The sequence below is a fragment of the Liolophura sinensis genome, chromosome 13, assembly GCF_032854445.1.
Source record: "Liolophura sinensis isolate JHLJ2023 chromosome 13, CUHK_Ljap_v2, whole genome shotgun sequence".
In the NCBI taxonomy this organism is placed as follows: domain Eukaryota; kingdom Metazoa; phylum Mollusca; class Polyplacophora; order Chitonida; family Chitonidae; genus Liolophura; species Liolophura sinensis.
Genome location: NC_088307.1, coordinates 25,758,364 through 25,785,466, shown reverse-complemented (window position 1 = coordinate 25,785,466; position 27,103 = coordinate 25,758,364). Strand labels below are relative to the sequence as shown.

The following is a 27,103-nucleotide window of genomic DNA, read 5'->3' as shown; positions in this document are numbered from 1 at the left end:
CAACAGAAGGCGAAATAGCTTGACATCAACTGTAACGATTCCATAGTAAGTTCGGTTTCTGTAGTTGTTCATTGGCTAGCGCTTCATTTAACAGCCGTCGCACATTTACAGAAAAAATATAGGTCATTCACGGCCTGCACAACACGTTGGCTGATACATTTGTTAGTTAAAGCTGTGGCGGAGCTCACTGTTGTACGGGCGCAGAATTTTCCTGAAGTTAAGACATCCAATATCAGCGAGAGTAGCACAACTCCATTTGGATTCTGTGATGTTAGGTGCTCTTTAACAACAGTAATCTTGGATTAACCTAAGGAACCCAGCATGGCTTTATTTATTGCAATCATCGTGCTGGCGACAACTTTACTTCTGATTTACTATTTCACGAAGCCCAAGAGGACTTACTCCTACCCCCCGGGACCCAAAGGGCTACCAATAATTGGCAGCGTCCTCGATGTGTCCCCCACCCATCTTCACGTGTCCCTGACGGAATTTGGTAAGACGTACGGCGATCTTTTCTCCGTTAATCTCTTGGGGAATCGCGTCGTTGTCCTCAACAGCGTCGAGGTTATCCGGGAGGCCTTCTTCACGGAGGAGTACGGTGCTGTGTTCGCCGGGAGGCCTTTCAGCTTCCTGGGCAAGTACACTGACAACAACTGTAGCTCTTTCTCCTTCATGTCCACCTGTAAAATCTGGCAACGATTGAGGAAGATTGTGTACAAGACGATTAACATGTACGGTGACGGCGTGCAGGAGGCAGAGAACAACATCTTGGAAGAACTGCATAACGTCATCCAGTGGATCGAAGAGAGGAGTAAGACGCCGATCGATGTTGCTGACGTCATCGTACCATCGATTTCCAACATTATGACTTACCTGGTAAGCTAAGTTTCTTGTTTGTGTCATTTTTAAACCATACGTAAACACTGTTCTAATAGATATATAGCGTTTTGTTGCTTTTTTTTTGTTAAAAAGATCGTTCAAAATCGAATACACCATGTCGTAATCTCCACAGTTTGAATTTGGCATTGGTGAGATATTCTTGGGTCATTACGCTGCGCTAGCGCGCTAATCAACTGAGCCACGGAAGCCCCTAAATTCTAAATACGATCTTTTATTATGTGACTACCGAGGAGAACAATGGGGATACGAAATCAAACCTTTAAAAGCCTGGATCATCGCGTGAAAAAGTTACTCCGTAACTTGCCAACGAACAGTGGTTTATTCTGGACACACAGGTTTTCTCTACGAATGAGACTGACCACCCTATGTTTTAGTATATGGTTGAACAAAAAGCAATCAATAAATCATCAGAACTCAACTATTGTATTGAACATTTCGGTCAAGTTGTCCAATAATCTGTTAAGATTCAACTATGATATAAACTTTTATCTACCCTGTTCTTCTATATGTATATATGTGTGTATGTTCTATATACATGTATGTATGTATGTGTGTATGTATATATTTATGTTTTTTATGTATGTGTGTGTATGTATGTATGTATGTACTTACGTATGTATGTATGTATGTATGTATGTATGTATGTATGTATGTATGTATGTATGTATGTGTGTATGTATGTGTGTATGTATGTATGTATGTATGTATGTATGTATGTATGTATGTATGTATGTATGTATGTGTATGTATGTATGTATGTATGTATGTATGTATGTATGTATGTGTGTATGTATGTATGTATGTATGTATGTATGTATGTATGTATGTATGTATTTGACGACGAGAAGTCAGTAGGTGCATGTACACGTACTGTGTCTGCTTGTGGCAGGACAAGTCCATGCGGTAAAATGTCCTGCCGTCACTGAAGTATCATGCCGAAGACACCAAACATCACACCCCACCCAGTCACATTATACTGACACCCAGTCAACGCTCTAACATTAGGCCACCGAAGACATCATGTTCTTTATGTGTATATGAATATTATATATGTCCAAACCGACAAATGTATTCTGTTAACTTGAACATGTAATCGTTAGTCTATGACAACACAGATACGCTCTTAAGCGAGGTAAACAGGATGTAGTCCGCTAACATAGGTTTGATTTGGTTTGCTTATTCACCAATGTAGTACAAAAGATAAAAAGAAAAGACAACTTTATAGACGCTGACAACACATGTCTATAAATATTATATACACAAAGGAGTTGCATGTAGTACACTGGCGGGGTTACAGCTCAAAAGAGCTTGTTCTGTCTAAATTGAGGAAATATAAAATCGTGCGATGGCTGATTTTTACGAAGGCTTTTAGTAAGGCGGTGATGTAAATAAACAAATCGCACATAACGTGGCAAAACAAGCAAGATAAGAGGAGAAACAACAAAAAATGGTGTGGTATGAACACTGTTTCCGAACATCACTGTACATCACTGGCTATAATTCGATTGTTGATTTAAGCTAAGTAATCAGAAAGTATGGTTTAAGCTTTGTTTTAAAGAGAGATTTTGAGGATATACAACATATGCAGATTGGGAGTTTTTTCCATTCCCCGGGACCTGTACACTTCACAGAATAATATGAGAGGTTAGACAATTCAGTTGGATAAAACACATATTAGATAGGTCATCAAGATTGTAAGGGTGTAGATCTAACTCAGAATGAGGTGTGGCACTATTGAAATAGCTATCAGCTGAGACTGGTAAGGTGTCGGCTAGTCCTAGGATAGTATTCTCATTATCAGACATTATTTGTCATGTAATAGGAAGGTATATCAAGTGAGTGTAGAGAGAAATAATCAACTATCATAGTTTTGCACACACACACTCGTTACAAACGACACACACGTGCGGTATATATAATTGCATTATTGCATAAATCTGCCTCAAGCCTTGTTGCACCTGCCGTTGTCTCTCACAATCCCTGCTCACCTGTCCAGTCCACGTACCTGAGTAAATTACCGAGCACTTCACAGGCTCCATGATACAATCACCAGTACTACCATGTTTTCATAGGTAACTGAGTCCTTAATCGTTCCGGGATTTTCTGATTTGACGTTGACGGTTTAGCACGCTTGTCTTCTCTATTTACATTTTTTGTGTATCAACTCATAAAACACATGAGTTGTAAACGATTTGGCAACTGCCAATCAAATAAAAAATAAAATATATGTAAATAAATAAATGAATCAATTAATTAATTAATATCATAAGATACTTATCCATGCTTTCAGCTGATTGGTCGACGGTTTGACTACGAGAGCCCGGAGCTGAAATCTGCAGTCCACATGTCAATCGGCATCAACGATATGGGAACAGCTGGGATAGACGCTCTAATGACAATGATGCCATTCCTACGGTTCTTCCCCTTTGGTTATGGCGCCCTCTATAAACGGTACATGGCCGGCATCCAGCAGTATCTTCAGTACTACCACCATGCCCAAAAGGTAAGGCTCCCAGACATTTAATTACAATTTTAACCAAAGGCTCTACTGAAATATTACACCTTCCCAGATGAGATTTTGTTTTAAAATGTCTCTGCCTGGTTGCCTCAAAAAAAAATTGACTGCCGATATGTAAGTGAAATACTCTTGAGTACGCCACAAATTACAAGTCAAATAAGTAAATAAAGTCATCATAAGAGACAATATTCTAGAGGTTTTGAAAAATAATAAACGACAGACATGACAAATTCGAACAAAAGACCAAACCTCTCAACTAATGTTACGGTATTTCTCTTAAGTCATCCAGTGTCTCAACACAGCCATGGAAATATTTTAGTTAGGCTGGCCAAAGTTAAGAGATGCAACAGAAAAGAATTGAAAAGTTCCCTAACAAAGTCATCCAGGTGTTTCTTGGAAAGGCTCATTATTTCAAGGAAATCTGGTAAACATTTGCGTAAAAGATATAATATAGAAAATTCAAAATCATCGGTACTAAATCCACCAAGTGCTTCAGAGTAATCAGGGGATGATGATTTTCCCCGACGAAATCAATTTGGCCCGAAACTGTGTGGTCTGTTTTTCATTCATGACTTGGCCATGACATTTTGTGAGCTAATTGGTAAGGTATTACCTATTTATTTCGGGAAAACGATGATTAATTTTGCTTGCTTCCGAATTGCCATTGCGCAGGTAAAGTTATCCTATTCTGTGATACATGGGGTCCTACGTGACGACTTCCTCAGATACTTCACCGCCATGCGGTAACATTTCGACTTAGCGATTGAATATCCGAAATGCTTATTTTAGTGGTACACTTTGTCTGATTTAAAGATAACGGGACACATCTACTTCATGTATATCTTATATCTACTGTATTGTATCGTTTGTGCTTTCTGCACAAACCATTGGAAATTACAAACTGTGATGATTCGCGTTAGTTTGGCAATAATTTGGACGTCTGACATGAAAGTCTATTTGCTATATTCTGAACGTTTTATTTTATACCCTAAACATTTTTATGTTCTTAACGTTTTGTATGTCTCAATACTTTTCTGCATTCCAAACGTTTTCTTATATCTAATTTTTTTCTAAATCTCTAAAATGTCCATGCTAATGTTGTGATTTCTGCATAAACAAAGTCTCTTCTGGTGGGTTATGTATCCCAAACGTCTTGTCTTTTTTCCTGTTTTTTCACTTCAATCTTTATTAAATGTGATGACAACACAGCATTTTGAGTAACTATACACCAGTGATAATAATTTAACATCAATGCATTTTTAAAATCTAATTGTGCTTAAGCTATGTTGATACAGGATGCAGCTATAAGTTGTTACCTTTAAGCATTTACGTAAGAACTAGACAACAGACCGGATGTCACCGGTTACGTGCGACCATTTGTCACGTGCGACCATTTGCCACGTGCGACCATTTGCCAACTACATATAAATCACAGTGTTCTTGTGCGACCATTTGCCAACTACATATAAATCACAGTGTCCTTGTGCGACCATTTGCCAACTACATATAAATCAGTGTCCTTGTCGCCTTGGTTTGAACCTCCATGCTGCTTTCCTTTGTATCTGACCACCCTAATTCTCAGCGACACGCCTGTAAAAACAGTCAATGCCCCTGACTCCTTTTTCTGCAATTGATATATACCTTTCTCTAACTGATATACACCTTTCTCTGATTGATCTACACCTTTCTCTAATTAATATACACCTTTCTGTAATTGATTTCTCTAATTGATCTACACCTTTCTCCCATTGACTTACACCTTTCTCTAACTGATCTACACCTTTCTCTAATTGATCTACACCTTTCTCTAATTGATATACACCTCTATCCCAAGCAAATATCTTCTTATATTTCGACAAACGCATGCATCGCTTTATGCACAATAATTGCAATACGAGCACAGGAATACATGTATAGATGCCTAATTAAAATAAAACTGCTATGAATCATTCATTAGTCTAGGCTCTCACCACATTGTGACTAAAATGCTGCTAAAATGGCAATAGAGCCAAATTACTCTTTCCTCCATTCATTAAATATATATCCATAACAACGACTGAATTCAACATTGTAGGTCAGGTGTTCTTGGTATCTTGCCGGTGTTTCAGTTTTTAAAAAATATTCGGGGTTTTTGTAACATCGCAAATAGAGAGCGGCTTTACCCATAGCTTTCGGCAAAGCTTGACCTCTATGGCTATCTTTGACGCTATGCCCTGTAAGCAAATATTTTGTCAGTGCAGCAGACAATGGGTCATTGTCAGGAATTAATTGCTGTATTCAGTTCATTGACACGATATCTTCATCTCGTATTGTCAGACACGACTGACCGTAAAACGCTGTGAGGCGGGGTATATAAAGATTCCATTATATAGGTAAATATGAAAGAAAAATACGCTACAATTCATGTGAAAAGAACACTTTTCGCTTTGGTCGCTTCTGTATGACCTGGACTAACTGTCCTTTTATTGAGGGCGCGTCCATATACTAAAATGCATAATATTCAGGAATTATTAGTTCCGCAGATGTATCAGCAAGCTGAATGCAGAAAAGAATGAAAAAAAAACACGAGCTGTATAGCTCTCAGGTTTGTTCAAGTCACTGTTTGTAAGCGAGAAGCACAAATACATAAGCAGAAAACACGGGTATGTAAGTGAGAAAACAAAACGCCTGAATTTGCAAGCATCAGTGCGATGGACGGTTGATAAGTGAGAGACCAGAGTTTGTAATCATGAGTGAGGAGCTTATAAGTACGATGGACGGTTGATAAGTGAGAGGCCCCGAGTTTGTAATCATGAGGCAGGAGCTTATAAGTGTGGTGGACGGTTGATAAGTGAGAGGCCCGAGTTCGTAAGCATGAGGCGGGAGCTTATAAGTGCGATGGACGGTTGATAAGTGAGAGACCAGAGTTTGTAAGCATGAGCCACGAGCTTATAAGTGCGATGGACGGTTGATAAGTAAGAGACCATAGTTTGTAAGCATGAGCCACGAGCTTATAAGTGCGATGGACGTTTGATAAGTGAGAGACCAGAGTATGTACTCATGAGCCACAAGCTTATATGTGCGATGGACGGTTCATACGTGAATTCGTAAGCATGAGGCCCTAAGTTCAATCCCGATTCAGGCTTTGATTTATATTTTTAAAATTGCCAATCGTTTTTCTTCCTAGATCTGCGCTCAGCTAAGAGTGCTGTGCCTGTTGTACAGAGAGCGTGTTGTGTCTGGTGTTTGGGTATGACATTTCAGTGAGGCAGCACAATGAAATATACAGATATTAAGAAAGACCTATCACATGTAGACATACATCTATAACGACTCTACGAAATAAAGTTCAAAGCAACGGGAAAATCAGACAAGCAAGAGTACATAGCCAAGATCTGTGTATGCATATAAAGCTGCTCTTAGCTGGCAAGGCAAAACGGTTCGATTCGTAAGCGGTGAAACCAACCCATACATCAATTCTCAATCACCAAGTAAATACAAAGTCAGTCCGAGCGTTTAATCTGTGGTGTCTGTGGACTGCATGTAAACCTTGTACAAATATGTCGCTCGGTCTTGCGTTTGTTGTGCTAAGTGGCTCATCTGTCAAAGCTGTTCGAGATAAAAAGATTTTTTTAAAAAATGTTAACATAACACTGATCGTTCACGTTTACAGATCTTTATTTTAGTACAGACATTGTATATCTACTGTCAGTACGTCAAAAATGGAGAAAGCATCATCGTATGTATTTTGTTCTAGAGTATTTGAAGTCTTTTCCCCCTCATCCCAGTCTCCGTTATTCCCACCATAATGCTGGTCACCGTCATATGAGTAAATATTCTTAAGTATAGTGTAAATCGGCAATGAAATAAGTTAATAGATGAATTTATTTCTGGCAAAGTCTGAACGCAAGACGACAGAAAACGATAACCGGGAGGTTATTAAGAATTTTAGCCTCCTGACTTGTACATTGGGTGTTTTTAATCGTAACAAAACTTGACGTAAAGGCTGCGTTTCTACGGACAAGTGATTGCGTGATACAGTCATTACAGTGTATCCACGGCCTGTGCGTACACCACTGCCATTGTAATACTCCATCAATTCACTCCAGCAAAACAATCGCCGCCCAGTGCGTTAACATGGGGCGTGTTCCCTTCGCTCTTTGTTAATGCGTGCGTTAAACAACCCAGTCCGTGGAAAAACTCCCAAGAAACAATCGCAAACTGTTCTTGGCGAAACTTCCATGACAATACGTTCCTCATGGTGCATGCGGTTGGCGCATTCGTTATTACAGCTTTGTAGAGCTTTTGAAATATAGATAGAAATTAGTAACCGGATGTCGAATTCTATTTCTGTCAACAAAGAAAGAGCTCACCTGACCTAAGATGAATTTAGGCAAAACTTGAGGTGGGCATTGTTGTAAGTTACTCACCCTGGATCTTTACCCACCTATCGGTGAGGTCGAGGTATCCGGTAGCCGAGATGCCCGCCATGATGGCTCGATTACTCACCCTGGATCTTTACCCACCTATCGGTGATGTGGAGGTATCCAGCAGCCTAGCTGCACGCCATGATGGCTCAATTACTCACCCTGGATCTTTACCCACCTATCGGTGATGTCGAGGTATCCGGTAGCCTAGCTGCCCGCCATGATGGCTCAGTTACTCACCTGGATCTTTACCCACCTATCAGTGAGGTCGAGGTATCCGGTAGCCAAGCTGCCCGCTATGATGGCTCAATTACTCACCTGGATCTTTACCCACCTATCAGTGAGGTCGAGGTATCCAGTAGCCAAGCTGCCCGCCATGATGGCTCAATTACTCACCCTGGATCTTTACCCACCTATCGGTGATGTGGAGGTATCCGGTAGCCAAGCTGCCCACCATGATGGCTCAATTACTCACCCTAGATCTTTACCCACCTATCGGTGAGGTCGAGGTATCCAGTAGCCAAGCTGCCCGCCATGATGGCTCGATTACTCACCCTGGATCTTTACCTACCTATCGGTGATGTGGAGATATCCGGTAGCCAAGCTGCCCGCCATGATGGCTAGATTACTCACCCTGGATCTTTACCCACCTATCAGTGAGGTCGAGGTATCCGGTAGCCAAGCTGCAGGCCATGATGGCTCAATTACTCACCCTGGATCTTTACCCACCTATCGGTGAGGTCGAGGTATCCGGTAGCCAAGCTGCCCGCCATGATGACTCGATTACTCACCCTGGATCTTTACCCACCTATCGGTGAGGTGAAGGTATCTGGTAGCCAAGCTGCCCAACATGATGGCTTAATTACTCACCCTGGATCTTTACCCACCTATTGGTGAGGTCGAGGTATACGGTGGCCAAGTTGCCCGCCATGATGGCTCGATTACTCACCCTGGATCTTTACCCACCTATCGCTGATGTTGAGGTATCCGGTAGCCGAGCTGCCTACCATGATGGCTCGATTACTCACCCTGGATCTTTACCCACCTATCGCTGATGTCGAGGTATCCGGTAGCCGAGCTGCCCGCCATGATGGCGCGATTACTCACGCTGGATCTTTACCTGCCTATCCCGGATGTGGAGGTATCCGGTAGCCAAGCTGCAGGCCATGATGGCTCGATTAATCACCCTGGATCTTTACCCACCTATCGCTGATGTGGAGGTATCCGGTAACTGAGCTGCCCGTCATGATGGCTCGATTACTCACCCTGGATCTTTACCCACCTATCGGTGAGGTCGAGGTATCCAGTAGCCGAGCTGCCCGCCATGATGGCTTAATTACTCACCCTGGATCTTTACCCACCTATCGGTGATGTGGAGATATCCGGTAGCCAAGCTGCCCGCCATGATGGCTCAATTACTCACCCTGGATCTTTACCCACCTATCGCTGATGTGGAGGTATCCGGTAACCAATCTGCCCGCTATGATGGCTCAATTACTCACCCTGGATCTTTACCCACCTATCGGTGATGTGGAGGTATCCGGTAGCTGAGCTGCCCGCCATGATGGCTCGATTACTCACGTTGGATCTTTACCCACCTATCGGTGATGTTGAGGTATCCAGTAGCCGAGCTGCCCACCATGATGGCTTAATTACTCACCCTGGATCTTTACCCACCTATCGCTGATGTGGAGGTATCCGGTAACCAATCTGCCCGCTATGATGGCTCAATTACTCGCCCTGGATCTTTACCCACCTGTCGCTGATGTGGAGGTATCCGGTAGCCAAGCTGCCCACCATGATGGCTAGATTACTCACTCTAGATCTTTACCCACCTATCGGTGATGTGGAGGTATCCGGTAGCCAAGCTGCCCACCATGATTGATGGCTCAATTACTCACTCTAGATCTTTACCCACCTATCGGTGATGTGGAGGTATCCGGTAGCCGAGCTGCCCACCATGATGGCTTAATTACTCACCCTGGATCTTTACCCACCTATCGCTGATGTGGAGGTATCCGGTAGCCATGCTGCCCGCCATGATGGCTTAATTACTCACCCTGGATCTTTACCCACCTTTCGGTGATGTCGCGGTATCCAGTAGCCAAGCTGCCCACCATGATGCCTCGATATGTCTCGGTCAAGCTTACCTATACGGAGGCCTGGGCAAACTTCAGAAGGCTGAAAACCCATCACGATCGCTTGAAACCTTGTAGTTAACCTAGAATTATATGTCAACTCTTGACATTTTTAAATCTGTGGACACCTATCACTGTTTGACTGAAGGTTGTGTACCGAGGTCTTTTATATCCCAACCCCCACTCTCAAAATATAATTTGTTAAATTTATAAAGAAGTCCGTTGAAGGATTGACGCTAGAATGCCGTCTGTTATTGTAACATAAATATTGTGTCATATTCAACATAATATCCCGTTAGTCTAATAGAATCTCTATGTTGCATTAATAGAATATGTGTGTTATATTTAATAGAATGGACTACTCCACTGCAAACTAACAGAATATATTCCAGAGTGAGTGAGTGAGTGCTTGGAGTTTAACGTCGTACTCAACAATTTTTCAGTCATATGACGACGAAGGAATCATTAGGGTGCATGCACGTGTTATGTGCCTCCTTGTTGCAGGACGGATTTCCACCGCTCTTTTATTTAGTGCTGCCTCACTGAGACGACATACCGAAAGCAAGTAAGCCGCCCCACCCGAGCCATTATACTGATACGGGTCAACCAGTCGTTGCACTATCCCCTTCATGCTGAGCGCCAAGCGAGGAAGTTACAACTTCCTCTTTTAAAGTCTTAGGTGTGACTCGATCAAGGATTGATCCTGGATCTACCGGTCCCGAAGCGGAATATATTCCAGAATCAATCAGACAAAATATTTTATCTCAAGTTTAAGACATTATTTTGAAACCCTTGCAGTTCCGTCAAAGGTTCCTCGCTCAGTTCTACGATATTACGTGGGACTAATACACTTTATTTCTGGTTGTGAAGAGTTCAAAAATCAGAAAAATACCTAATTGGTAGGTATTGTAGACGAACGTACGGTACATTTTTTTATTTTTAGAAGGTTATCCGCATTTAACAACATTCTCATAAACAAACCTTCTTATTTTGAATGATGTTTTGAAACTTTACGTTTACGAATGGCGTGTGAAAATCAGGAGAGGCATAAAGCGGCTTTCTTTAGCCTGCGGTGGCATCCAAAAATAGAAGCCACAAAACTTAACTCGTTTAGAAGGCGATTCTAACATTTTACATGGTTATTCCTACCCCCACCTCTCCGCCACACACACACTCCGGTGAAGAGTCAAGCCATGTGCTCTATGTCTTGATATTTGAATCTCACTTTCCTGTATTTGATTGTCCATGTTTTTCTGATGTATGTGTGGCCTACAAATGAGATAAAGTTCAGCTGTACAGATTCCAAATACTCTGCTCATCACTGTATCATACTTCCTTGCGTCTTTCCAACATCAATGAAAACAGTTGACTTCTTTTTGTATAATTTCGTCTTAATTTCATACATCACATACTTTGTTAATTCCTACTAACAGATGGCTTGTTTTCAACGTTGTGTTTGGAATAAACCTTGCAATTATTGACTTGAAACCATTAGACCACCGAAGCGTTCCACGTCAGTTATCTACGCGTCAAATCTGAAAATCCGGCAACAGTATATTTCAAAGCTTATATCAAACGTTCGAATACCACTTGTAAATGTCACCTGGAAAACATGTTAATTTTTTTTCGCTTATTTTGGAACATCGAATCTTACTTTTCCGTGAAACAGACATTCGTGTACCAGCCATCAAACATAATTGACATTCCCTGTCAATATTCACAAGACCAAATTCCAATACAACGTTCAACACAAACAACACTGAACACAAACAACACTGAACACAAACAAGATTCAACACGAACGGCATTCAACACAAACAAGGCTCAATACAAACAGCCTTCAGCGCACACAATGTCCAACACAAACAACATCCAACTTAAACAACGTTCAGCATAAACAACATCCAACTTAAACAACGTTCAACATAAATTACGCCCAACAGAAACAACCTTCAACACAAACAATGTCCAACACAAACAACATTCATCACAAACCACCAGGACTAAACAAGTGTATATAAAGTAAGAAATTCGGGCGGATTTATGCAAGAACAAACGACCAGTTTCAGAGACCACTGGATACACGCTTGAAGTGTTCTGGGCGAATGAATTAAATCAATATCTAAACTGTGTACCATACGGTTAATAAGTCTCTCGATCCGTCGGTCGTTCGATAGTCGGGGCCAAAAATGACGAAGGAGTGCAAAACGATACAGGCTTTCTGCTAGATTTCGGATCTATCAGTAATTTACGTTTGTGATTTTCTTTTTAAAAAAGATAACTAGTGAATAAAGATACACAGAACAGCGACAGAATCATGCCGGCATTTAATCACTTTTCACCCTTAAACGAATGCCTCCTCACCCCCCCCCCCCCCCCCCCCCTCACCACCACGAAGCATGTACGCACACACATACCTTCCCTATTGGATATTGCGTTGACATAGCGTACTTTATGTGTGAAATGTAACGAAAACGTACTTGTGAAGATGATTTACATTACCTTCTCCGGACTGAAATAAATGCCACATGACAACAGACGGTAACATGGTCGCGAAATTCGAAACGTGTTTTTAGTTAAGTAACCATATCAGATGACAGGCTTGATATAAATAGATACATGGAACTAATAACAACGTTATTATGTTGTGAACACTTCTCACCCTCAGGTTACAAAAGAGACATTGCTTGTTTCTAGTTATTATGCTTCTATCTATCATATCAATGAAGATATATTTATTTGGCTCTAATGGAAACAGGTCATAACCTCTGAGCTGACCGAACACTTTTCACTTTCTCTGAAATGTCAATACTCCAACTGAAGACATTTACCGTAAGCGATGGTATTAAATATGTCAGATCGAATAATTGGCAAAACATGCCTGCGATTGTTTCTTTGCTTGGGTTTTCTTTAGTTTTTTGTGTTTATTATTGTCTTGTTTTATTTGAACATTACTTAATGTAAAATAATATAATTAAAGCCGTCAACATTCTTAACATCTGTAGCACATTGGTGCGTTAATTATTGTGTCCCTTAAACGTATGCTGCCCCATCTATGGTGGAATACGAATTACAGCAATGGTGTCGTGTCTTGTTTTCTTAATGAAAATATTATTTAGTGAAATTTCGATTCGTACATAGCTTCAGCATTACATGCTACAGAAGAAGTTCGAGTATTGGGCAGTTAGCGTCCCTTTCCACACAGTCGACACCGCCATTGCCTTATTTCGAGACTTTTGAAAATGTTTGAGGTTTGGTACATCGAGGCACGTAATATATCAAATTTCAGTTGTTGGCCGTTTAACTGATTTAGAATAAAATTATAACAGTCTTTATCTGTTTATAAGTGACTTGAAATAGCTATAAAGCTGACATCTCAAACGGATAAGAGCCATGTGTCGCTTTAACAATTGTTCCAAAATGTTTGTCACATGCAGAGCATAACTGTTCGTGACCAAATTAATTTTATATGAGTCACTGTCATAGAATTCAAACAATCTGTAGCATTAACAGAAATGCAACATGGCTTCATCTAGATACGGCTGATTTAGGCGTTTAAGAATTAAATGAGTCATTGGAGGGGATACTGCGTCTGAAAAGAAACTGTCCGCGGAATTCCTATTCGTTGTTTCTAGGTGTGAAAACAAATACTGACCTATTGCTTCGTGTGTGGCTTAATGTACACATTAAGTTTTTGAAATTGTGATTTTTTGCAAGAACTTCCCTGTTATATGATGGATATCGTATAATGAAAGACTATCCATTTTGGGGCGTTTTCGTCGAAACATAACCCAGCCGCACTTTATCTAGTGATATCCAATAAATTGTTATTAGCATCACGGTATTGGCTTTTTGTCGCTGCTACCCTGGTAAGTTACGGCTTATACTGCAATCTTTTATACCTTACTCCTACCCTTGAAGTCGTGAATTTGAAAGAAATATTGTTAGTAAAAATATTTTCTCTCTTTAGGGTTACAGACAGACAATTGTTTATATAGTGTTTCTTTTTTGTGCTTACTTTAGGACAAAAATTAGGCCGAATCATTATTAATTCACAAGATAAAACACTGGAGCGCATGATCCACTAATGGATGGCCGCTCACACATGTATTACACATCAAACGTGGGAGCGCATTCTCTGTTGAGCCTCTCGTTGCTCCCTGAAATAAACAGGGCTGGTATTTACTAAGGTCAATAGAAATGTTTGTTTTCACGATCCTTCTGCCTTACAAATTCCTTTTCATGATATTGGTAAAAACAGATTGTATGAGAACCAAATGGTTATTTGGATCTGTTTGGGAAAACTTGTAATTTGTTTATGTACCTTTTAACATTGCAGCGAGCAATTGCCTTGTGTACCGTTTACGATTACTCCAGTGAAATGGCTGATAGGCACGACAACAGTTTTGATAACTTATTCATCGCTTCATACAGCCTGCAGGGCACGTCGTCCTCACGAGAAATTGTGTTAGTGTAGCTGTGCTTCGTTGTCAACAAGTTCTTATGTTTAACTGTGATGTATAGCAAAAGAATTACACGGGAAGATTATTCCGTACTTTTCCCTCGGGCATGCACACTTAGTAACGCATATATAAGCGTGAAGAATGCATGCACTGCGTTCGTTCATATAACTGATGATGACCACTAACAACCTACTTCACAGTGGGTGTATAAATAGCAAGTCCCTGAATTATAAATGTTCACAGTATCCAGTATGCAGAATTTAAACGCCCAGGCCAACCAGTAATCTAGGCGTCACAACAGACAAACAGACATTTGTGTACCAGTCGTCAATGCGCCAAAATGGACTTTCCAGGTCAATAATCGTTAGGCCACTTCCCAAAACAACGTGGAACACAAACAATCCAGTAAATAAGAAAGTATACAGAGTATGAAATCCAGACGAATTCATGCAAAGAGAAGCAGTCAACAGTTTCCAGTGACTTCAGAAAGAGGCAATAACTGTTTTAGACGAATGAATGAATGAAATCAGTATTTAATTCATAAGTCACCCGACTTATTTAATCAGGGATTTTAAGCAGACTTACAGCACAGAAAAATAAGTAAGCTGCATAGCGACGACGGTGTCACAGCTGGCAAATGGTCACACATTATCTACCGACAAAATCTGATATTTTGTTCATTTACCTCAGCCAGGAAAATCATTTTTACCCCCCTTTAGCCTACTGACTTATACAATATATAGCACTGGGGCTGCAGAGCCTGAATCCGACTTGTAGGCATCAGGGTACATATAGAAAGGGAGAGAGTAATATATGGCTTATTTTGACCACATATGGCGGATATTTTTGGTTCATGCAGTCAACTTCGTTCCCAAACAAACCGAGGCACGAATGTCTTTGACCTTTATCACATAAACGGCAAACAAGTTCACCTACGGAGGTCACGTGTGGTCAATGTTATTCCTAAACAACGGAAAATTGTTCCGATCATGGACTACATAAATTCATATCTGCATTAGAATGGTCATTCTCTAAATCAGTGGAAATACCTCTTTCGGCGGAGGTAGTCGGTAAACTTCCTAAACAACCAGATTATTGTTATAGGACAGTTGACTAAATAAACTAGTTCAACACGGCGCAATAACCCAGTAGCCAACCACCAGTGCGGTCGCGGTGAGTTCAAGTCCACCTCATGCTGGCTTCCTCTCTAGCCACATGTGGGAAGGTTTGTTAGAAACCTGGGGATGGTCGGGGGTTGCCTCCGGGCTCTGTCCGGTTTCCTACCAACATAATGCTGGCCACCGTCGGATAAGTGAATTATTCTTGAGTACGACGTGAAACGCTAATCAAATAAAAAAATAAATAATGTGACATTGCATATGTATATACTGTAATGCGATTCTAGACTCTTTCAATCATGCATAACAAATATGATCAGACAGGAATGATAATGCCTTATTATTTGATCTGAGGCTCGTTTTTCTTTTATTCTGCTTTCTCGTTGATTTATTTATTTGATTAGTGTTTTACGCAGCACTCAAGAACATTTCACTTATACGACGGCGGCCAGCATTATGGGTGGGAGGAATCCGGACAGAGCCCGGGGAAACCCACAACCATCTTCCGGAGAGGAAGCCGTCATGAGCTGGATTTGAACTCACAGCGACCGCATTCTTGAGAGGCTTCTGGACCATTATGCTGCGTTATCGCGCTAACCAACTGAACCACGGAGGTCCCCTTTCTCAATGAGTGTAACAATCTATTCGTGTAACCATATGTGGACACGCAGTCTAAAGTTTGCTGAAAGCCTTTTCTTCCTCTAAAATCTAATTATCTTTCTGTAACATTCCAGAAAATTCGTCGGTAACTTGCCGTGGACCCTTGCTCGGGTTTCCTCCACCCATACTGGTGATCTACTGACTGCCATCGTATAAGTGAAAAGTTCTTCAGTATCGCGTTGAAAAAAAACTAAAAAAACATGTTCTTGGCCAAATGTGAGATTGATTGTAAATGTACCAATATATCAAAGCTGTCCCTAAATAATACCGTCAACAGAGTCAATGCCCTCCGCGACACTGTAGATTAATTTGTGGCCTGGACTTCCTGGACTTCGCAAAGACCACTTGATTCGTCCATTCGGGTGTATTGATACACTCTTATTACAGGTTCGCTTAGTTGACACACACTGGATGGCCAGAGGGAAATACAACAAAAACAAGTTGTACATTTAGTCACAGAAACATCTTTATAAATAGGTTAGCACTAGAGTTGGATTCCGGCCAAATATTTTTGAACTCCATCAACCGTAAGAGAGTATTGTTGTTGTTTAGCAGATCAGCCTCGCTCGTGCACTGAATGCCGTTCTACCACCCTCTCTTCTCCCCATTCTGCCCCTCCTTTTTCTTCCCACTGTGAAATGACTGTCACTACTATTGTATAGGTTAACTAGCATGTGGTTAACGCCTGGGAGATATTAATATATGCACTGTGCTCCTGGGAATAAGGTGTTTATTCCCTGAACATGTGCGTTGTATCCGCGCTAGCTTAAATTACAACACCACTCTGTATACTTCTCTGGTGGTCACTTTCAAGTCAGAGTCGTACTTTGTATGGGGAATCTATACGTGGAGAATATATGCATGGGAAATCCATGCATGAGAATTAAAGCATGGGGGAATTTTGGGGGAATAAAAAGTATAGTCCCCATGCACAGATGTTCCACGCATAGATTCCCCATAGAGAAAAAAATTAACATAGAAATGAATCATAGTTTGATACTGACAAGTGTTGACAGAGTTTTTTTTTTAGGTGAATGTTTAAAACGGTTGAAATTACGTTATTTCCCGAAACATGAAATCCGAGCGTTCATAAAATGGGAGTTCTTTATTCAAACTATTGACAAACAAAAACTGATCAATTTTAGAAATATATCTCGGAAAGAATAGTATTTTACTTAAGTCGATTATTTAGATGAGTTCTTGTTCTTTTTCTAATTTCTTGTAAACCATTAACGTGCCGTGTCACCCTGATTTGTGTTTGAGTGAATAATTAAGACCGCAACATAACTTCATAAACTCGCTAATTTTCTGCTAATGATGGTCAAGGACTTGATGACATTGTCCAAACATATGCTGTGCTCTAGTGACGCTTTATACAAGCAGGTATGGATTGCATCATTTTACCAGAGTCATCTTCATTTCAATTCTGCTGATAGTAATATAACCGTAAGAGATGCCACATTTAAATCACCAACGCATCTTGTCCTTCAGAAATGTGGATCTGTACATATGTTTTGAGATACTTGATAATCTGGCGTAAAGGGACTCGATAAGCAGATATAGAGAAAAAGATAATCAGAAGAGAGACATTGGGCAGCCACTGTCGAGAGCTACGGAGAAACATTGGGCAGCCACTGTCGAGAGCTACGGAGAAACATTGGGCAGCCACTATAGAGAACTACGGAGAAACATTGGGCGGCCACTATAGAGAACTACGGAGAAGCATTGGGCAGCCACTATAGAGAACTACGGAGAAGCATTGGGCAGCCACTATAGAGAACTACGGAGAAACATTGGGCAGCCACTATAGAGAACTACGGAGAAACATTGGGCAGCCACTATAGAGAACTACGGAGAAACATTGGGCAGCCACTATAGAGAGCTACTTGATTAGGATTTGCTTAATATGACACTTATAGGCAAAGAAAACACTGAAATAAAGTATTTATCAAATGAAACATCATAAAACACTGTACAGGAAATTATTTTTTCATTTATTTTTTTTTTATTTTTTTTTTTTTTAGAATTTTTCTAACTGATTAAAATGCTTTTAAAACAAAGGATTCTATGGTAGTCAAGTGGCAAAAAACTGAACTGATATCACTGGCCCCAGTATGGTGATACAGGAAAGGCCACAGTAGAATCCAAAGTTTTAAATGCATTTTACTGAGTCGAAAAATATTCTAAAACATCATGCTAGTAAGTTCTTTGCCTTTACTCAACAGTCTTGACTCGATATTGTTCGAGAATGTTCGATGTACGTCACTAAGTCAGTGGTTGTAAATAATAATAATAAGGCCGCGGCTGAATGTTAGATTTCTACTGCATACATTTAATGCTGTGCTTATTAAATTAATGCCATAACAAATCGGAAAATGTTGTCCATTGGTGTAGCTTGCTTATCCGCTATATGTACAATTTTGTTAGTCTCTCACAAACCATAACATGAACTTGTTTTGCAGGCTAGCCATGACCCATGCATAACACGAGGGTTAATCGACGTTCTTTTGAAAACACAAGAAGAGCTCCGCGCTAAGGGAGATTACTGTCCAATAAGTGACGAAAATGTTACTTCCACCATGAAGGATACCATTGAAGCAGGTATGTAAAAAAAATGACGGCATTCCTTCATCCATATCGCCCATCAAAACACAGATATGACCGTGGGTGGTACTTTTTAGCACTGTTCATTCCATGTATGCAACGACCATTATATAGCGGCCTGCGGATGGTCATGGGTTTCCCCGGGATCTGCCCGGTTTCCTCCCACCATAATTCTGCCTACCGTGGTATAAGTGAAATATTCTTGAACACGGCGTAAAACACCAATCAAATAAAATAAATAAATAAATAAACATCTTATATCATTCGAATTCTCTTTTATTTCATCCGATGACGTCAAATATTTGACCTTGCCGCATATAAAAGCAATCATGTTGGCAGCAAAATACAGGTGAAAATATAACGAAGTATGGAAGTAATCGTTTGATTTTGTTCTCGCTTGAAACCATGCATTTGACCTTGTGTATTATGTTTAGATGTTTGTAACACACGTTTAGAAGAGCAGAAGACTATTTGTAGTAACATGGCAACGGCTTCTAAAAAAGATTCCGAGGTGTGTAGCAGGTGTGTCTATGTCGCAGACTACAATTTATGAATTAAGGGCTCAAATCAATTGGAAAATATGCAGGACGTTTCAGGTAGGCAGAGAATTTGCCACCGCTCGTACTGCTCTTGGGGGTTTTGTGACAATAAACTGTTGGCGACGTTCTTGTGGCCGTTTGCGTTGTCTTGCGTTTGTTCAAGGCAACATGTCTTCCGTCAGTGTGTCGCACGTACGTTTAAAGTGCTTCCAGTACAACCTTATATAGAATGTATCAGTACTGTCAGCTTTAGAACATAGACTGCAAATCAAAGTAGGTAGGTAGTCAAAACCGTTTAAAACTGCTGTTTAAAGTCGTAAGTTTAAGTTTTATGATACTATTGAAGATGAATATCATTTCGTTTTGATCTGCCCTGTCTATTACGATATCCGAATCATACATATCTCCACATACATGTATTACTGGATGCTTCCAAATTGTGTAAAACTGGAACGTCTCTTAAATAGTTCAGTTAATATGACTTTGTTTCATCTATCGGTGTATAGTTTTAAAGCATTTGTGTTTATTCCCTGTTGTTTAAGAAATAACTGCTCACATCCCCTCCCCCACTCAACACACTCATTATTTTGGTACGCCTATGGGCCAGATGTCACACTTGCATGGCAAGCTCGTCGTCAACTTTCCCAGGGTCGATAGTTTACACACCCGGTTTCCTTCACCCCAAAAATTCTTAAGCATGGCGTTAAACAACCATCAATTAATGACTCCAAAACATTTTAAAGGCGCACTCAGTGCATCCAGAGGTCACGCTAGATATATCAACAGTTGTAATTTAAACCCTACTGGGGTTCATTACGTGATCACCGGCATCTGTATCAACTTATATAGGCCTACTAGCATGTTACACGATTCGGATACTTATTTCATTCGTTCGCATGGAACATTACGTCTTTCCAAACATTACGTCTTTCCAACATTACGTCTTTCCAACATTACGTCTTTACAACATTACTGAAAACTGCTGACTGTTTCTCTTGCTTGGTTAAGTCCATAATTTACTACTTTATCTACATTTTATCTTTTTGAGTGATTGTTGTTTTGGAATTTGCCTTGCTGTTTTGGTTGACGGCTGTTATGCGAATGTCTGTTTCGAGGCAAAGATACAGAGGGTTTTGTTTCATGCTGTATTGGGATTGCATGTTTCAAGGTACCCTCACGACAAGAGCATCCCTCATATCTTTCTTCCTTGTGATTGGTCACAAACCGGAAGTTGTTAAGAGGATTCAGGGCGAGATACGACGTGAGATCGGGGGAAGATCGTCCTCCGTCCTTGAAGGATCGGCCAGAAATGCCCGTACACAGAAGGCCACAGTGCTCGAGATCGTCCGCTTCGTCACCCCCAATTCCTCTCGCCCTGCCACATTGCACCATGTCGGAAACCACGTTCAGAGGTTATCATCTCCCAAAAGATACACTGTAAGATATGCGCCAGTTCACGTCCGTTGGTGGTCTTTGGTCTAGTGTGTGGTATTTACATGTTGAACTCTACATTAAGATTCGCATACCTCCTTATTCTTTAGTAGACACCAGATTGTGTGATTATATCTAGAAAAAGATTGTAATTATACAGTAGGCGTGTTATCAACATGTCGTTTTTAACGAATGTCGTTGCAGATGCAAAGTAAAATGAAAAAGGCCCTAGGGATATATTTTCGAATTAGTGAATCATCCTAGGAATTTGCTTATAAATATTTTGTCATATATATTTAAGGCAAATCTTTGCGTCATCGCACTGGGACATTTTTTTCGTAAATCTGGACTTGTTCGGCGTTGTATGTGGCGATGTAATTTATATACGGAAACAAGCATAAATTCGCAATAGGGGGCGGCCATTTGCATTCTTAATCCTAGTTAGGTGAATAAACCATGTTAAGAGACTGGATGTCAAAAAACTGATCGACTGACCGTCCCACAGAGAGATGGAAAGACGGAGCGATTTATAAACCTGCTAAAATGAACAACGAAGACCGGTTTACAAAGTTTTATGAGAGTGGGATGTTGGTTTTGTTTACCAGTTTATTTGTATCATTCTCGTAATAATACTTGAATACGTTAATTATCTGGGTCGAACTCACGATACCGGAAAAAAAACGTATACTAAATTACACAACACGTGGGCTTTTCTAACACACGCCCAGACTGATGTTCCCTGTTCCACAGGTTCTGCCCAACTACTGGGGAGTCAATCATAGCGAGAGGTACTGGAAGAACCCCAATGACTTCATCCCTGAGAGGTTCCTGGATGACTCCGGCAAACTATTGCCCCTGGAGCACCCTAACGACGCAAGTAAGTCTGGCAATTTGAAATGCCTTATTAGAATTCTAACTAAGTTATTTCTACCAGAGTCTAAGGTAAGGCAACGTTGGAAGCTAAATTAAGCAAGTGATTTCTACCAATAAAATTAACATTTTAAACCAAACTAAGACAAGTGCCCTCTTCCAGTGACTTAATACAAGCAACGTTTGAGGCCTCCTGAGGCCAAGTGGTCTTCACCAGCGCGTCATTAAGTGACATTAGGACCACATAAAAGCAAATGACTCCTGTCAGTCTGTTCGTAATAGTAAACCCACGAGTCAAATTAAGACGAGTGATTTTTGTCAATCTCTTCGTAATAGTAATACTGCGAGCCTAATAAACGCATGTGACGTCTGTCAATCTGTTACCAATAGTAACACTAAGAGCCAAATAAAGGCAAGTGACTACAAACCCATTTGTAAAAGTAACACGAAAAGTCAAATGAGACGAATTAACCTTTTCTTAGTAAAAGTAACACTAAAGTAAAATCAAAGCAAATGACCTTTACTTAGTAAAAGTAACATTAGAAGTCAAATTGAAGGCAAGTGACCCTCTACCAATGTTTTAGTTAACATATAACACCAGACACCAGACGCAGGATATTTAAGTCCTGCTATGACATGGACAGTAGAAATAAATGAATTCTTAAATATTACCTGATGTAGTACCCCTTAATGGTAGTTACATATATGGGTTTATATACTTCTTTACCTGTATATAATTATGTTGTTATTGCAGCTTGATGTCCTTCAGTATCGGGAAAAGATCGTGTCCCGGTGAGAATTTCGCCAAATCCCGGATATTTCTCTTCATCACGTCCCTGCTGCAGAGGTTCAACTTCTCCGCCAGCGAGGACCACCCTCTTCCGCCCCTGGACTCCAGATTCTTCAACCACGGAATTGTTCCATGTCCCCGAGCCTTTCAAACTACGTGTAGAGGTCCGATCCTAGGAAAACCTCATAGAATTCTGTACAATACAATTTGATAAGTTTTCAGTGTAGTATTTTGATACAGTTTGGGAAATTAGTCCTTGTGATTATTGACCCGGAACTTCCTTTATGCTTAACAGCTGCTTTACGAACATCTGTTACGACGCCAAGATTGAAAATCGTTTTGTGGAGCTAAGAAAGCGTGTCTGGTAGAGACGCACAATTCGATGTATGGCCATCACGTTTTATTTATGGCACTGGTACATGTACGTTAATGGCGAACCTTTTCCACTTAATGTAATTCTGGTCCAAGCTGTGTAGTCTATTGTTGATCCCTGCCTTTGCGATGACGATTTATGAGTAAACTGGTGACGTAGTACTCATGTATTACAAGATAATAACTAACAATACAATTTGGATCAGAGTTGTTCATGCGCGTGAAAAGGCACCTAAATAGTATCTCCAGCGTACATGAACTGTGTATCTTATTAAATATGTCGTCTAGACAGCAACTATTCGTAAAAGTCAACGCCCATATCGAAAAGCAAAGGGCTTGAGTGGAGAGGCGACGGTAGACTAATGTTGGGATATGCGCGCGGTCAGGCAGCGTTATATAAACTAATGGGAACATTTGGAGAGTTCTAGTTTTGTCTAGTTAAAGAATAAAAGCCTTTCCTTATTAGGCCTGGTTGTCTGTTGGTCCTATACGCTCAGTGAGTTATACTACAGCTCCAAAACTTCACTTGCCAATGTAGGCATTTTGGGAACCTCAAGAAATTCGTCTTGTTACCATAGTAAAGCCATGACAACTTCATGTATTTTTTGCATTTTTTCAAGTTCATTAAGATGTAATTGATTTTGTCTTTAAGTGATCTTGCGAATGTTAAGTTTTATATGATTAGATTCGTATAACAATGTAAGATTGGACGCTCGGTTTTCCCAGAATGTACACCTGTTTCATGGTTTATCTTGTATACATATACTGCAGCTCGATACGATATCACATATTGCGTACCGTCACGTGTTGCCATCACGTGTTGCTAGTCGTTATGGCATAGGCCAATTACAGGTCAGTGCGATGTCAGTATGTTGTTACTGACACTGGTGTCATATCTGGTGTCATGTCATGGCTTTACAGTGAGTGAGACAGCATTACGACCCGGCTCATTGTGACACCGTTATAATTAGCCCGAAACGAATATGAAAGGGACGCTAAAACCCTAGTGGGCTCCAAAATGAAACAAACTGTACCTTTTCGACATGCTCATCAATGGCAATGATAGCAATGGAATATAACCGAATCAGCACTAAGTTCACCGTTTTTACTGGGAGTCTGATTAAGACAGTTTGATTTTTACCGTAAAATGCATTAGTTATTTTGAAGACGAGGCCGTGTAGTTACATGTAAGTTTCGTGTTCATGGGTTCGCTTTTTCATGGGGCTAATCGATGGCTTCAACTTGAATTTTTTATCATGAAACTGGAAAGTCACCACACTTTCTATCTCGTATGCAAATAATCTTCCGAGCCGAAAACCTAAGCGATATACTCTAAATGACCATAAAGTTCGTCCATAACTAATTTGCCCATTTTTCCTGATTCTGAGAGTTTCATTGATTTTAGAAAGGTGTTTTGAAGTTTGCTTAGAACATGAAATGGTATTCTTCTGGAAAATTGTAAGTTTCAGCACCAAAAGTAATATTTGGTGACATTTAATTGCCTCTAAAAATGCACTTTTGTGGGCGAAATTTTAGGTAATGTAGGGTAGTTCTATTCTTGAAGAATAGATGGTTAGTCTTTTCGGGGCACAAAGCTCTTGTCCTTGCAGTCTGTCATAGTTTCGACCTGGATTTCGTACACCAAACACTACTGGGCTTTTACTTACTGAATGAAGTAAATACGTTTGCATGAAACCATCTCAAGTGGAGGTCTCTATATCACAGATACAAAGGATCGGTAAGGACCTATCCTCAAGAAAAACGTTATCAAAGGGACTTGAATTTATAAACTGTTTCCACAATGGGTTCAAGCACTAAGTCCCCAACGGAGGTGAACCAAAGGTGATACAGATGAGAGAAAAATAGACCCCCTTGAAGTTGTACTCGATTGCCTTATATCAGATACGCAATTCTCAGAGATATATCTCACGTCATGATGTTTATTGAATGGTTTATTGAATCATATTCTTGAGAGACAAAACACCACAAAGCAGGATAGCCGAGAACATGTCCTTAGGCGTTGCTTACGCTTTGCAAACCAATACTGAAATTTAACCACTTCCTTTACAGTTTTAATCCACAAACATCAAGATTATTTTTATTTTGTCTTAAAGCGTTGCTAAAAATTGGGAACCAGCTTTTTAATTTTGTTTATCACTTATTTGAAGTATAAATTCTCGCATCCCCCTTAAATGTAGAAAAAAGAACAATTTAAAGTATGGTACATAACCCTGCATTTAATGACTTAAGAAGAAATGTTATCCGAGATTTAATTTAATAGAGATTTGACTGATTCCTGCCTGACAAACCTCCTGAATTCATTCCACAATTTCATTCGAAAACACGACCTCATTGGAGACACTTTATTTATTTATTTATTTGATTGATGTTTCACGCTGTGCCTAAGAATGTATCACCTCTACAACGGCTGTCATCATTATTGTGGGAGGAAATCGAGCAGGGAAACCCACAACCCTACATGTTGCTGACAGACCCTCCCACGTAATACTGAAGAGGACGGAAGCTGGATCTGGACTTGAAATGATTGGTGAGAAACCCTCGAGACATTGTACTGCGCTAGCACGGTAAAACTCGGCCCTGGAGGCCCTGGGAGACACTCTAGAGATTTCTGCAGATGAACACATGATGTAAAAGGTGAGACAGTTACGAACAGTTTCTTTGAAGGACCGTATCATACTGAACCCAAAAACAACGCGGCGATTTACAAAGATAATCCGACAAAATTATGTAAGTAATATAGAAGACTTTAGCATAGAGAGTGAAATCAGAGACGAAACGACAGTGTGGGCGTTGGCAAATGGTTCCACGTAACCGATGAAATACGGCCTCTTGTCAATTTACCCCAGTCAAGGTTTTATTTTAACTGTTCATGTAAATGCTTACAAAGTAGCAGCCTCCAAGCACCATGGCTAAAGTAGAATTAGGCCAAAAGGTTTAGTCATGGGGCTAGAAATACAAAAAATCCTCTGTGGTTATCACAATTAATACCCAATCACCTGAAAATGATAAGCGATCAGGCTTCACGGATGCTTAGTTCCCAGCAGTATCCAGATTTATGCAGGAACAAGATATCATACCCTAAGATGTGCCGGGGGGAAGTTTTCCAAAAAAAATGGTGGAAAGCGTGATCGACAGCGCAGGTGGGCCTGTAAATTAACAGGTCATATTTTTCTTTTGAATGTATTTTTAAAACATGGTAATAAAAAAGGGAGAAAGCGTGTGGCGCTACCTGGCTACCATATATCTGAGAATAGTATACTCTAAAATGACAGCTCAACCTGAAAGATACTGGGAGATAAGTAAAGTTAAGGAGCTCAGATCCTTATGGGCTAATCAGTAAACAGTCCATACGGCTGCTTTCAAAACTTTCTTCAGAAAAGTGTAAAGTTTATATAGTTGTTTTGTAAAGCAGCGTTGAGTAACCAGGCGTTTTATTTAAAACCCTGGGAAATGCGAGCCCTCGCTGAGGCAATGTTTACATGTAAATTGTGCCTAGCTGTCTACTGTATTTACCCCCACGGGGATTCTTAAGCGTAAGTCTTTAAATAACTGACGGGTTTTTAAAGAACCTGTTTTGACACACGCTTAAAAGTTAACCATTCATCTTCAAATTATATAGGAATGAAGATGTGAGATACACTATAGACTCTTTTGTAGTTGCTTTACAAAACAGCTCTATAGAAGAAGTACCCCCTGTGTATGCACTGGGATCCAGTCAGCTAAAGCCCCGTCGATGCAAACAGTGACTATTATTGAAACAGAAAAAGACTCCTCCCCTTCTTGACAGATTTTACACCAGGTGCCTGGTTGCTAAAATCGCGGTGATAGTAGTCATCTAAATACCAGATTTACCAGCAAATCTTAACGTTGACAGATATCGTGGAAAAGCAATGTTTGTCAGCATGCAATTTGATAGAATAACACCTGGTCTACATGTGGCGTTCATCATTGTTCTAGTCATAACCTTGAACTAGAGTCAAAAACACACTTGATCAGCATGGACTTATTGATCGGATTATCTGTTAGATGACAGATCAAAACATTAGAAGGATTATTGATGGATTGGTGGACTCATTTATTGCTTTAAAGTTTTCAGGATTCGTGAAACGACAACGACCTTTCATATTGCGACAGCAACTGATTCCTAATGTTCACACGATTTTTTGTATTCATTGTTGACCACCACTGCCCCTCCACCTCGCCTGACCCTCGCCCCCATTCATTCCCACGGCGCCCCTGACTGACGTGAGATGCTTTTTGTCATGTTGTTTAT

At 40.4% G+C, this 27,103-nt stretch overlaps 1 protein-coding gene across 1 annotated transcript; it reads left to right on the top strand.

Annotated features, from left to right (window-relative positions):
• The first annotated feature begins 209 nt into the window (after positions 1 to 209).
• Positions 210 to 23,388, top strand: LOC135481015 (steroid 17-alpha-hydroxylase/17,20 lyase-like). Its single transcript, XM_064760946.1, has 6 exons — positions 210 to 876; positions 3,191 to 3,403; positions 18,666 to 18,804; positions 20,515 to 20,783; positions 21,528 to 21,658; positions 22,402 to 23,388. Exons 1-6 carry the CDS (start codon positions 322 to 324, stop codon positions 22,646 to 22,648), a joined length of 1,554 nt encoding a protein of 517 aa, XP_064617016.1. The 5' UTR covers positions 210 to 321; the 3' UTR covers positions 22,649 to 23,388.
• Positions 23,389 to 27,103: the final 3,715 nt, after the last annotated feature.

Bases quoted from the DNA above. Each gene is read 5' to 3' on its own strand.
- LOC135481015 (XM_064760946.1), top strand. From the start codon at position 322: ATGGCTTTATTTATTGCAATCATCGTGCTGGCGACAACTTTACTTCTG. The intron at 3,404-18,665 runs GTAAGGCTCCCA...CTTGTTTTGCAG, and splicing joins ACTACCACCATGCCCAAAAG to GCTAGCCATGACCCATGCAT. The intron at 21,659-22,401 runs GTCTGGCAATTT...TTGTTATTGCAG, and splicing joins CACCCTAACGACGCAAGTAA to CTTGATGTCCTTCAGTATCG.